This window comes from Apaloderma vittatum, unplaced genomic scaffold, assembly GCF_000703405.1.
Source record: "Apaloderma vittatum isolate BGI_N311 unplaced genomic scaffold, ASM70340v1 scaffold4956, whole genome shotgun sequence".
In the NCBI taxonomy this organism is placed as follows: domain Eukaryota; kingdom Metazoa; phylum Chordata; class Aves; order Trogoniformes; family Trogonidae; genus Apaloderma; species Apaloderma vittatum.
The window spans coordinates 39,854-52,714 of NW_009722188.1; the positions used below are offsets into that span (position 1 = coordinate 39,854).

Genomic DNA, 12,861 nt, shown 5'->3' on the forward strand with positions numbered 1-12,861 from the left:
TCAGCCTCATTCCTTTTGAAACAAAAGGAAACTTAGAAATGCCTTGGGATTACTTTAACTCAGAAAACAGAACTGTCTAGACCTGTGCCAAGATCAGGAAGAACGCATGCCTGTGCTCTGCACTGATTAGCTCTATCTAAGAACATTATAGATGATACATCTAAATTAGAGAAAATAAATAGACACAAATTATGTTTGCTCAAAGTTCACTCAATAGTTAACAATTACTCAACAGCTAGTGGATTTCATGTAAGGAGTTAGAGCATTCGGAAGTAGATATATTAAATTGCCTCCAAGTCATCTAAGAGACAAATCTACACCTCACCATCTGTCCTTATAGGACATCTATTTCACTTTCCCTAAACTATTAGCAAAGGACCGTAAATCTGTTTTCATTTCTGATCTCCTTTGTCAAGTTGTCTAGATGATGTCTCATAGAGGCAGTTCATAAGCTGACATTACAGAATCTGACTGGATATAAATGATATAGCAGAAGCAACTGGAAAAATAGCATAACCACCATGCAATGAGCAGGGGGCTTGTAATTTTGCCTATTAATAGTTCAAAAATGTAGAATATTCTATTTGACTGGTTTATAACATCAGTTTTATAGCTGGATTTTCTGGCCTTTCTTATATCATACTGTCTCAGTTGAATTATGCAATTAGTAAATGGCTGCAATCTACACACTATGGCTTTAAAAACTAACTATGCTATGGTTTACTATCTGTTTCTCTTCAGAGTTTCTTATGAGTGGACTGGCAGCTAAATATTTTGTATTGAATAACGCAGGCAGCTTAATTCCAACAATAGCAGTGTCCCAGCTGCGGGCACATTTCCTTGGAAGAGTGGCTGATCCCTTGGAGGTAATTTGGTCTACACACGGTTTGCCTTCTCATCCTTTCTTATGACCATCTTCCAACAGGCATTTACACTTTATTTCTTGCCACAGGTGGGAATAACAGTTGAAGGTCTGCAGGAGATGTTTGCTAAAGATTACTCTCCTAACAGGGACTGGGAGACTGACTATGACTTCAAGGAAATCCTGAAAAAGGTAAATTCTTGTGGAAAAGAAAATCTCTAAGGTATTGCTTCCCCAAATGTTATGAAGAATCAGCCTTTCTTCATCTTCTCATGCAGCTCTCTGACTGGAAGGCGTTCTCCAGTGACAAACCTTTTGCCTCGGGCTACTTGAAGATGTTTGGCCAAGAGCTGTTCTTCGGTGGGCTTGATAAAAATGCCATTGAAAATGCATTGCAGGTATCATTTTGAAAACACCACCACCCAAGCACCAAAAGCTGTGAAATACTGTTTCTTTCACACATTCTCTCCCTTTCTTTAAATTTTTAATTCATGAGGGTTTTTTGTCTTTAGTATTAATCAAGGCAAATGAGGTCAAGCTTTGATCAGGATCAGCTATAATCATTGCTGGCAGACTTTCTCCTGAGGCATAGTTAATGACACGGATCATGATGTTCAAGTTCTGCTTATTTAGACAAGTTGAACTCTGTAATTGCAGGCATGGTATGGACCTGACGAAAAAACCCCTTCAATAAGGAGAATAATCAGTAGCCTTCAAAGTGGTGTAGGGAGGCAGTGGACCAAGGCTTTACTCTCCTCTGAGATTCGTCGTATTGTGCCCACCTGCACTGGGTTTCCAACAGAGACCAGCTTCTATTACTACTCTGTCACAAAAGTGGCAGGAAATGGTAATGTATTTCACGGCTTGAGCAATGCAAACATACTTGCCAGGATTGGGGTGGGTTTTTAACACTTCTTTGCTTTCTTTGTAATAGTTCAAGCACAGATTACCCCTTCTCCAAGGTCTGATTTCAGACTGACTGAATTACTAAATGCCAACATTAGGCTGCGATCCAAAGTGAGTCTAAGGTAAATATTAAGTGTAAAATAAAAGAATAATATTTCCCAGTGACAGAGGCCATAATAATTCCACAGCTGTTTGCTGCCTGAACATAATTTTACCCTCATTCTACCTTTTCAGCACGGCTAAGGAGATGACCTTTGTAATGGGGATCAACACACACATGATCCAGGCAGGACTGGAAGCACACACCAAAATCAATGCTTATGTACCTGTGAATGCTGTTGCCACTGTCCAGATGAAGGAAAAAAATGTCAAAATTGAAATTCCACCGTGTAAAGATGAGACTGACATAATTACCGTAAGGTAAGACATAGCAATTATTTTTTTTTCTATATAGCAATGCAGAGTCTCTCCAAATAAAACCGAATATTTGTTTAGGGATTTTGTCTTTGACTGACAGTTCGGGTAATTGGCAATGATTGGTGTAGTTTATTTATTTTAAATGAAATTACATGTACCAAAGTTTTGTATTACTTCCTGTGGTCTTCACCTGAAAAATCCTCTTTAGGACAATTCTTCAGCTGTTGAGATCCATAAGCTATTAGAAACACAAATGGAATAAAATTTCTATCCCAATGCTTGGACTGGAAACACTAGGTAAGACATAAGCCCACTGAATCCTATCAGTTATAACATATAATATTTGCATTTGATGCCTTAAAGTGTAGAGGATTTGGTGTTTCTTGTTTCCCTTTGGCTGCCATTTGGTTTTCTTACCTGTTAGGTCTTCTTGATTTATTATCAGTTCCTGCAATTACAATACACTCTGGAAAACTGTTGCAGCCAGATGCCAAACAAATGAAAACAGGTGGAAATACAAGCACAAAGAGAGGGAGGAAACAGAAAGAGTATGTCCAAGGAATCAGAGCAGTAGACAAAAGCTTAGAAAACCTTTACACACACACACATGAAAAAGTATTGAGAAAGACAAGCTGAAAATTCATCACAAAGGAAAAAGCATCACTGACAACAGAGATCAGCTATTATACAGTCTGCAGGAATGTTAGCCAGTTTCTGGGCTAGGAATGGAGCCATAACAAAAAAGCTCAGTTGCTTGATCCATCTGCAATTAGCATTTGTGGCTGCTGGCCCAGAGAAGCTCTGCAGGCCTCCTCAGTTTAGCCACCAGTTCAGCCAAGCAGTATTCTCCCTTGCTCTCCAGTGGTCACAGACCATCCTAGTAGGCATTTGACATCACGTCCTCCTCTCTGAGATGATTCCTCCACTCTGTCAAATATAATCAGGTTCTCCAGGCAGAGGAGGGAGGGTTTCAGCAGTTCACAGAGCAAAAGTCAGCTATGTGTAACATACAGGGGCACCACAGCCCGAAAGTTGTATTCAGAGTCTTGTGAAAATCAGGATAGTCTGCTCCCAGGGTCATCAGGGACAGCAGGTACCTGCTCTCATTGGCGCTCACTGTTGGAGAGGGTGAGGCAGATATTAATGACCTCAATAAGGATGCTGAACTGAAATGAGAATATTGGATGCTGATATGGAGTTTAGAGCCTCAAGTAGAGCTATAAATGTTAGCAGAAGGATCTTCCCTGCAAAGCAAAAAAAAAAAAATTTTCTTCCTTTGGTTTAAGGGAAAATCAAAACAGACACAACAGGGGTTAAATGATTGCCAGAATGTCAGTATCAGACACAAGGGATTACAGCAGAGGAGTCCATAAGTTCCAGCTCAAGCCTTGCTCTAGACCCTGCAGCATTATCATTTATAAAGTGAAGTAGTCACTCGGAAATAGCTCTGTAGTGCCAAGTTTATGAGAAAGATAATACTCAGTAGCTAAGTTTTAGCACCATCAATTTTCCTCCAAAAAAGCATTCCTGTTCACTGTTACAAAACAAATGGTCAGGGGAAACCACACAGAGCAATGAAATAGCAGTGAGTACAAGTGAAGGCAAAGCAATAACTAGAGAATGTGACATTGAACCACATCACTGAGGAGGTCAAAGACCAAGCAAAGTAAAATCTTAAAGGTATGGAGGAACAAGCAGGCTTGATAGAGGCAAAGGATACATTCATATATTCTATACAGAATGAGTTAAAATTTTAGTTTAGCGTAGACTTCATCTACCCTTTTGCTTATATTCACCAAAGAATAATCCACTGAATTCAATATTTTAGAGATATTCTGACACTTTCCCTTGCTAGCTTTAAATTTCCCATTTAAAGACATGGTTCTAGAAAGCTATTGCTCTTTCATTTGTTTGCGAGCTCTGTTCAAAATATTTCAGTATTGGGCACTTTGTCTTGATGGTCAGTGGGTTACCTTCTACAGTACCATGTCATTAAAGCTACTCACTAAAGCTATTTTCCCCTTCATCTCTCACATCCAGACACAGGAAGCAAACAGTCTTCAATAGCATTAAGTTCAGTTATATCCTACACACCATACGGGTTATATAACCTGTCAGAGCTGTGGGATTTATATAAATTTTCAGGAGTGGAAGAAAAACTCAGGTGAGCAATAGCAGACCCAAAAGAAAAAAAAATAATGAAAACGATGATGATAGAGAGATTGCATTCCCAAGACAAATCAGCACATTACAGACTCAACTTTCTTTATCGCAAAAATCAGAGCAAAATAATTAATGATACCATGGAGAGAATGTGTAGCATGTGTTTCAATTCAGTCCTATCAAAGTTAAATTTAATTTAAAATAATAGTTATTTTTTAGGCTCTTTTAACGTAATTATTTAGTATATTACAGATGGCTACTTAAACATACTTTTAAACAAAATTTGCAGCAAGAAGTAAAAATCAAATAAATTTCAGGGAAAATTAGAGCCCTGTGATTAAAGTAGAAATGCGAAGAGCTGCCAGAGAATGCACTTTGCAAATATATCACATGTTCATAATGACAGGCTACTGAAGTATATACATAATCTTGAATAGAGCCTGTTTCATAGGGCTTTTTTGCTTGTTTTAACTGTAGGATAAGCAGAAATTGCTTCATATGTGCATCTTATTTATAAGATGAATTATGAAATCACAACACTATGTTTAACACATATTCGCCATGTGTAGCAGAAAATGCAGAGGCGCCAGCGTACGTGTGAGCTCGCAAGGCAGCGTGGTGTGCCTGGGGACAGAGAAGGGCAGCGGCTGGTGCTCCCAGTCTGGTTTTATAACAACTTTGCACCAAGGTCAGAAGGATGATGTGTAAGAAAGGCAGAAATTTTCATTTCACCAGAGCAGCAAGAGACCTAAAGATCTGTTTGGAGGATTGTCTCTTGATTCCATTTTTTTAGACATTATGTTATGCCGTGCTTTAAAACCTGGGGATATAGTTTTTCGTTGATTTATATTTTGTTTTAAACAGACACCGAGCTCTTCTGTCCCCATATTAGGGGTGCATGCAAGGCCACATTTACTGAAACATCAGCCCAACATAGCTGAATTGCTTGGCCCTTACCCCTGCAGTGAGTTTGGCTCATACTATAGCACAGCTTCTCTCATCCAAAAAAATACACTAATACATATTGGAAAATCTCCTTTTTATTTTTTTCTCCCTTGTGTGGGATCAGAGGGAACAGACTCTTTCATACCATAGCTTTAGGCCTTCTTTGTGACTGTTTTTCTTGTTAAAGCACCAGAGCTGGCTCTTGTAGCCTATTTTTACTGTGCCGTGTGATTCTGCAGACATTGACATGTGTCACCTGTGATGCAGTTACATTTGTCGGCTCTCAGTGCTCAACAGGGAGGAATCGATCCTCCACTTTCATTAGGTGGCAGGAGTAGACTATTGGCATAAAAAATACTAAAAAAAAAATTGGAAAAGAAACCCCGGGGCTTTCTGCTTGGAGACCCAGCCTGCAGTTCAGCGGTCATTTGAATTATTGAATGGGATTAAAATAAAAGCCATTTCCCTTTTTGTCCCTTTACCCTAGATGAGCCATCTGAAATGCAAGTTGATTTGTATTTTCTTTTATCCCCTCAGCTTGTTAGGGAGAATATTTTATTTCAGATTCCATTCTTCAAGGTTCTCCTATCACCCAGCGTGGAGCGTTGCTGTCATGTCCTTTTCTAAAAAAAGAGAGAGATGGAAAAGAAAACAAAGCCCACAGGTGACACACGTTTTATTGAGGTGTTCCACATGAAGAGCAATTGTGTGCTTTACAGTGCACACAGCACGGTAGGAGCCTTCAAGAGGAAGAGAGGGCTATCAAATGAATACAAATTCATCTTTCAAATAGGTTAGATTGGAATTCCTCAGGCTGGTACAGTGTGGACCATATTATATTTTAATATGCCCATTTTGCAGACTGTCTTTCCAGTCACTGTCAGAAAGGCCACCTCCATTACCAGACCACAAAAGCCCCGGGGCAAACAAATCAACTTCATGCTTGAGAAGTGGCACGTGAGGAATTTTGGGCTGCATGTTAATGCTAATAAACAGCTAATAAGGTAGACTTAACACCATGTTTATAGCTGAGGGAAATAAGTTTTCATTTCTCAAAAGTGTTCAGCACTCAAGAGGTTTCTCTGACCCAAACCAAAACTCGGTTATCACAGCACTGTTACAGCTTCCATGAAGAACACAGGATATGGAGCCAGGCGGTCAAGATATTTGGCTGTGAGAGTCTCAGGCTCCTGCAGCACCTTACATCACTCATCCTGCATCCTGACTAACATTCCTGGAATCCACAACATGGGAACTAATGTACTGAACGCATTTATGTAAATAGGCTCTTAACCTGTTCACACATGTGATGTCTTGCCAAGTCATGGCCAAGCCAGGAGTACCAGTGAATTTAGATCAAGCTGCAGACACTTTGATGATTTCAGGCCTCTTTCTTTGGTTCTACTTTAACAAAAGTTGCACAAGGAACACTATTCAGTAGCCACCAGTCCCCAGGTTGTTTTTTCAAGTTATGGCAGTATTTCCCCAAATATAATGTCAAAGGGAATGACATCTTAGCGGTGAACACACAGAACATGAGGAAAAAAAATTAAAATTCCAGAAGATGAAAGTGGCCAGGCTTCTAAGCATGCCGTTCTTCAAGCTGTTAGCGATACGGACATCCCATCAACTGCAAAAGCTTTTAACTGGTACGTGTGACTCTGAAAGCCTAACTGAACTATCTGCCCTTGAGATAGGTCCATGTCTTTATTCACTCTTAGCAGTACTTGAAAATACAAATAACAGGAAAGATGCTGTAAATATCTGTAACGTAATTTGCTAAGTATGATACTTGTTGCTGGGCACATGCTACAAGGCATTATTCAGGTTTTTCCTCAGCAGCACTTTACTGATATAGGTTTCCTCTTATGTTTACTCTGCAGCTCTAAGACATTTGCTGTGACACGAAATATTGGGGATTTGACTGCTAGTAAGACAACTCCAGTTCTTCTCCCTGAAGCAGTGCCTGACATAATGAAGATGTCCTTCGATTCAGGTTCTGCATCAGGAGAGACTGACAACATCAAGGTAAATGAGGTAGTGTCTGACTATTCTTTCTTGGGCTTTTAATCACTGGGAGACTATTTCTTTTCTCCATAGGAAAATGTACAATTCATCTCTGACCAATATTGCTTTGCTCAAAATATGTCAGGTTCAATCTAATAACACAAATAGCCTGATAGTAACATTATTTTAAAATCTGGAGTGTAACGTATCAGACCTGCAATGCTTTTTCCAAAGCAAAAGTATTTTCTTTGGTAATTAATTTTACAGTGCCATCTACAGGATAGGCCCACAATCTTTAACATACCTTGCAACCATTTTGCAAGCATCACGTTCTTAGGGCAGCCACAAATGTCCCATGAGATACTGCATTGCTCAAATTGTAGACCCAAAGGTAATGCTTATAAGCATCCTGATTCGAGGCTGGATGGCAGCTTGTGTGTCAAGTCAAATGACTTCCTGAGCTACAGTTTTCTGCAAAAGCCAGGAGAGGCTTTCTATGATAGGCAGCGGTGTGAAGGCGTCGCCGTGACAAGTCGTTTGGTGAAAGACTGACAGAGGTGAGGAATGTGCTGTCCTGTTCCGGTTTCGTTATTGTCCTGTGACGCTGAAGGATTTTCAGAAAACATAAGAGACAAACAGAGGATGAGTACAGCACTTGTCTACGGAGAAGTCAATCGGCAAACATACTGCCAGTGAGAGCAGTTTCCAATGCCCTGGAACAAAGAAAGTTCTTTAGCTTTGTGTCGCTGTGCTGCCCTTCCTGAAAACTTAGCACTTCATGGTTATTCTTAAATGAACAGTGACTGGCACTAACTGTAGCAATTTCCCAGTAACATTAGAATTTCTTTGGGGAAAATAGTGTTAACATTAAAATTCCAATTTCTCAGAGGGGTTAGTACAAGTTTGGAATCTTGTGAGACATGACAAACTGAGTGAAAAATTAATTGCAAACCTGTATTACATGTGAAATGAAAGCTTATGATTATGTGTCTTTAGCTATTTGCTTCGCTGCTTCGGGAAATCATAGTTTTCATTTCATGGATTTGGTTCTAATTTTAATTAATTTTAATTTGTTCCTCTGCAGGCATTGCTTAGCACATGTAAATCGGTTTCAGTAGAAATTTCTAATATCTACTGTGCTTTGACCATCTAGTTGATATAGCCTCACACTCACATCAGATCTCAACTGAAATACAATTTTCATGGTCATATATGAAAATTGTGTTGTATGACCCAATCAAAAATCAAACAAAAAAACTCTAGTCAGTCTAGAGCACACTCAGAGTTATCAAGAGCCTGTTAACAGTGTCTTATACTCCAGGAAAACAAAATTAAATATTTAGAATTAATTTGTGATATAGTTTTTGTTCTTAAAGCCTGAAGCTCTTTTTACAGTACATAGTCTAATCAAGCCATTCAGTTTAGAATTTTGTCAAATTAAAAACCATGTGTCCAATGTGACAGCCTTGCTACCTCAAATAAACTGGTTAATTCCTCTTTCAGAATACATGTAACTGTTACCAAAACTAGACTCATAACATGCGAGTATTCCTTTTTGTTGTCTGATATAACTTGACATTTATTATCTAACAGGACAGACAGTCTGCAGAAGATGTTTCATCAGCAGCTTCGTTCTCCTCTCCTTCCCGAAAAGAGCCATTTGTTCAGTCCGTGTGCTCCAATGCAAGTACATTTGGGGTTCAAATGTGCATTGAAAGGAAAAGTGTGCATGCAGCATTTATCAAAAAAGTGCCTCTTTATTACCTAGTAGGAGAGCATGCTCTTAGAGTGAGCTTCAAGCCAGGTAAATAAAACTGCGCTCAAAAGAGAAAGTAACGCGTGGGTGGGTAGGGGTGTGTGTATCTACACATATATATTTGTATATGTACATATATATCTTTTCTATCTTAAGTACTACTAAAACTATCATCAGATGTACCAGCCCTTCCATTACTGGAAGCAGAGCACACACGTAGCAGGAATCCGTTTCTCCCTGACTCTGAGCAGTCGTTTCCCTGCGCTCCCAGCAATGCCACTCAGCATGGCCAGCATCGAACAGAGCCGATCTGTGCCTGCAGAGAGTGTCTGATGCATCCTGAATCATCGGATTTGGGATGCAAGCACAGAGCAACTGGATATGGGCAAACAGATCTGATGCGGTGTCCTGTAGCTACACTCTGAAACCCCAGACTCTTAAAGGGAATTATGGATTAACCCTGCCAGGATCTAGTCCTTAATGTCTTAATCCATGATCATAAGAAGTAAAAGCACAGCAGGCCACAGAATCTAGGTCTCCTTAGTATCAAACTCGTGGCCTAACCATTGGGCCATTCTTTACAATTCAAGAGTTGAGCCTCAGTTCCTTTCTGATGCCTAGTTCGCTATCCCTCAGATTATTTAGTTAAGCAACCCAATTCACCTGACTTATCTGCTCATCATTCTGTTTACAGACTTGAAAAGAATCTAGTTTCAGGCTAATATTTTAAAATTTGGTTATTGCTAGTATGTGCTTTAGCTATTACATAGTTTTTTTAATAATTTTAACAAGTTGCTCAATACCAAAATAATCAATGATCATTTATATTTTCATCTGAGGAAGAACAGCTAAATAAATTATAGCAGAAATTGGCTGATTCTGCTATTCAGTTGTTAATGCTAACAAGTTAACAAGTTGTTGTTGGGCAATTTCAGTTTACACCGAGGCACCTATTGAAAAAATACAAGTCACAATTCAGGCAGGAGACCAAGCTCCTACAAAAATGGTACGTTTAGTAACATTTGAAGATCCAGAAACACAAATATCTTCCAGTAAAGAAGCACTTAGAAGAGTGAAGAAAATCCTTCGTGATACTGATGACCAGGTACTGCTGTAAAAATCCACTTGTAGATTTGTCGGAGATGTTGCACAAAGCTTATTTATTTATATTTCTTTTACTAAGTAGCCTCCTTTGTTCAGATAGTGTAAAAAAAATGGAAAATAAAGACAGAGTTTTAGGTACACAGGTTTTTTTTTGCATTCATCTCTTCTTCAGGTGAAGGACATTAGAAAGAGCAGATTGGTTTTATAGGTTTTCTGAAAATCTCTTGTAAGACACAAAATAGCTGTGTCTGCTCAAAAGATAGTAAGTTCTTTCCAGCTACTGCAACTGTAACAAAAGGGTATGAGACCTACCTACATATCTGAGATAGTCACGGCTACAGCACTGTCATTATCAATATCTGTTCTAGGCAATTCTATGATCAATAATTTCTTTGCATGTTCATTATCACAAAAGGGTTTGGGATACTGTTTTACTTACGTGTGGTTTTAACAGTTTATTAGAAATTTGCCTTACTGTGACGTAACACAAGAGTGCTAGCAGGCATCAGTGAGATTCATAGGTCTCTATATCTGATTGTATTTACAGCCTTCTGCAGGAAAACAGAAAACTAATTTTGTTTTTTCAATGGTACCATTGATCAGGGGACAAGAAAATCCAGAAGCTCATCGTCTAGTGCCAGCAGCACCAGTGCAAGTGCCGAGAGTACAACGAGCAGTCTCTCCAGTAGTGACAACAGAGCATCACAAGAGACCCAGATGAACTTGAAAACAAAACAGTCCAAAGCCAAAGGAAAGAAATTCTACCCCTTTGGGGACAGTGGCATTAGCAGCAGCAGTAGTGGCAGCAGCAGCAGCAGTAGTGGCAGTAGTAGCAGTAGTAGCAGTAGTAGCAGTAGTAGCAGCAGTAGTAGCAGTAGTAGCAGCAAAAGCAGCAGTAGTAGCAGCAAAAGTAGCAGTAGTAGCAGTAAAAGCAGTAGTAGTAGCAGCAGCAAAAGCAGCAGTAGCAGCAGTAGCAGCAGCAAAAGCAGCAGTAGCAGCAGCAAAAGCAGCAGTAGTAGCAGCAAAAGCAGTAGCAGCAGTAGCAAAAGCAGTAGTGGAAGTAGCAAAAGCAGTAGTGGAAGTAGCAAAAGCAGTAGCAGCAGTAGCAAAAGCAGTAGCAGCAGTAGCAAAAGCAGTAGTAGCAGTAGCAAAAGCAGTAGCATTAGTAGCAGCAGCAAGAACAGCAATAGCAGTAGCAGTAGCAGCCAAAGCAGGAGTGGTAGCAGCAAAGGCAGCAGCAGTAGCAAGAACAGCAGTAGTAGTAGCAGCCAAAGCAGGATTAGCAGCAGCAGAAGCAGTAGTAGCACCAGCAAAGGCAGCAGCAGTAGCAGCACAGGCAGCAGCAGCAGCAAAGTATCTGGTATAAAGCGTAAGGCTAAGAAGCAGTCCAAGGGCAAGCCATTTCCACTTGCCAGCGCTGCCAAAGGAAAGAAAAGTGTCCTTGAACAGAAGCACAAAACACAGAGTAGCCGCAGCAGCAGCAGAAGCACCAGCAGTGGCACCACCAGCAGCAGCGAAAGCACTAATGCTTCCTACCGCCACAGCAAATATGACAAACAGGCCAAGAAGAAATACATCAAGTCCCAATTTAACAGTCACAGTAATGATATTTCCACAGAACAGGTAAAGTTTTCTAATATTTTGACTTCTGCTAGGTGGTGATCCTTACTGAGCTGTAAGTGATAACTTCTTTTGGAATTTTGCAGGAATATTACCTTCCAAAAATATACCATCTCCGCTTCAAGTCTGCTCATGTCCATTGGGTAGGTCCCTAATTCAAGTGCACATTCCCGTGGAAGCTACAGTTGATACGAACAAGCATGTTACTGAAGGGCTTTGTTTGGTTCATTACATACTGTCCAATAACAACATCAACAGTGGCCAAATTATTACTAAAATATGGAGCATTACGCTACATCCCTCTGTTGCTGCAGCACTTGCAATTCTTAAATTTGGGTCAGGACATCTTTGATCTAGGTGCGGTACAGTGTAGCCAAATCCAAGTTAAGAAAGACCATTAGGAAATTATAAAACAGTAGCATCTTCCAATGGGCATAGCTGTGTCTACACGTTTTAGGCAATCATGGCAAAATCATCAGGTATGTGGACTGTTTCAGAACCCAGGTTCAGTATGCATTATGGCATAGAGGTATTTTAAGTCTGTATTAGAAGGATGATAATGTAGTATCTTTTGTAGGTGGAGTCTGTAAAGTTATTATGTAACCTGCTTGTGAGAGATGAAGATAATTTAAGATGTTTTTTTAAAAAATATAGGCATATTTGGCCACTTATTAAGTCTCAGTTTTTATTTTCTCTAACATTAGGCCTGGACAATGTGACGTTGCCATTTGCAATCACTGTCTACCTGGCCTTCCTATCAGCAAAGAGGTCCAGGTGGATCCAAGACACATTCCTACCCAATATATTTCGCGCTTGCATATGATAATGAAAATAACACTCTAGATATGTCTAGGTCTGTCTGTTACCTGTAAAGAGATGTTGATAGCTCTGATTTTGATGTCTACGCTGTAAAACTAGAGGCCCTGTCATAGCTTTTTAACCTTTTTTTGGTTTGTAGCATCCAAGTCATAAGATTTCAAGCAGCTCATCATCATCTTCCTCTGAATCGGGAAGCAGCCACAGCAACAGCAGCAGCAGCAGCAGAAGTGGTCACCAGAGGGGAAACAGCAGCCGCAGCAGC

General features: G+C 39.9%; 1 protein-coding gene across 1 annotated transcript in view; it reads left to right on the forward strand.

Annotated features, from left to right (window-relative positions):
- The window catches only part of LOC104275654 (vitellogenin-1-like), a 42,034-nt gene that overhangs the window by 17,589 nt on the left and 11,584 nt on the right, over positions 1–12,861 (forward strand). Inside the window, 13 exon segments of the mRNA XM_009871670.1 lie at positions 742–866; positions 953–1,054; positions 1,141–1,260; positions 1,520–1,709; positions 1,797–1,890; positions 2,003–2,188; positions 7,177–7,321; positions 8,894–9,104; positions 9,992–10,161; positions 10,764–11,214; positions 11,497–11,783; positions 11,867–11,923; positions 12,739–12,836. Coding sequence (XP_009869972.1) covers positions 742–866; positions 953–1,054; positions 1,141–1,260; positions 1,520–1,709; positions 1,797–1,890; positions 2,003–2,188; positions 7,177–7,321; positions 8,894–9,104; positions 9,992–10,161; positions 10,764–11,214; positions 11,497–11,783; positions 11,867–11,923; positions 12,739–12,836 — 2,236 coding nt within the window.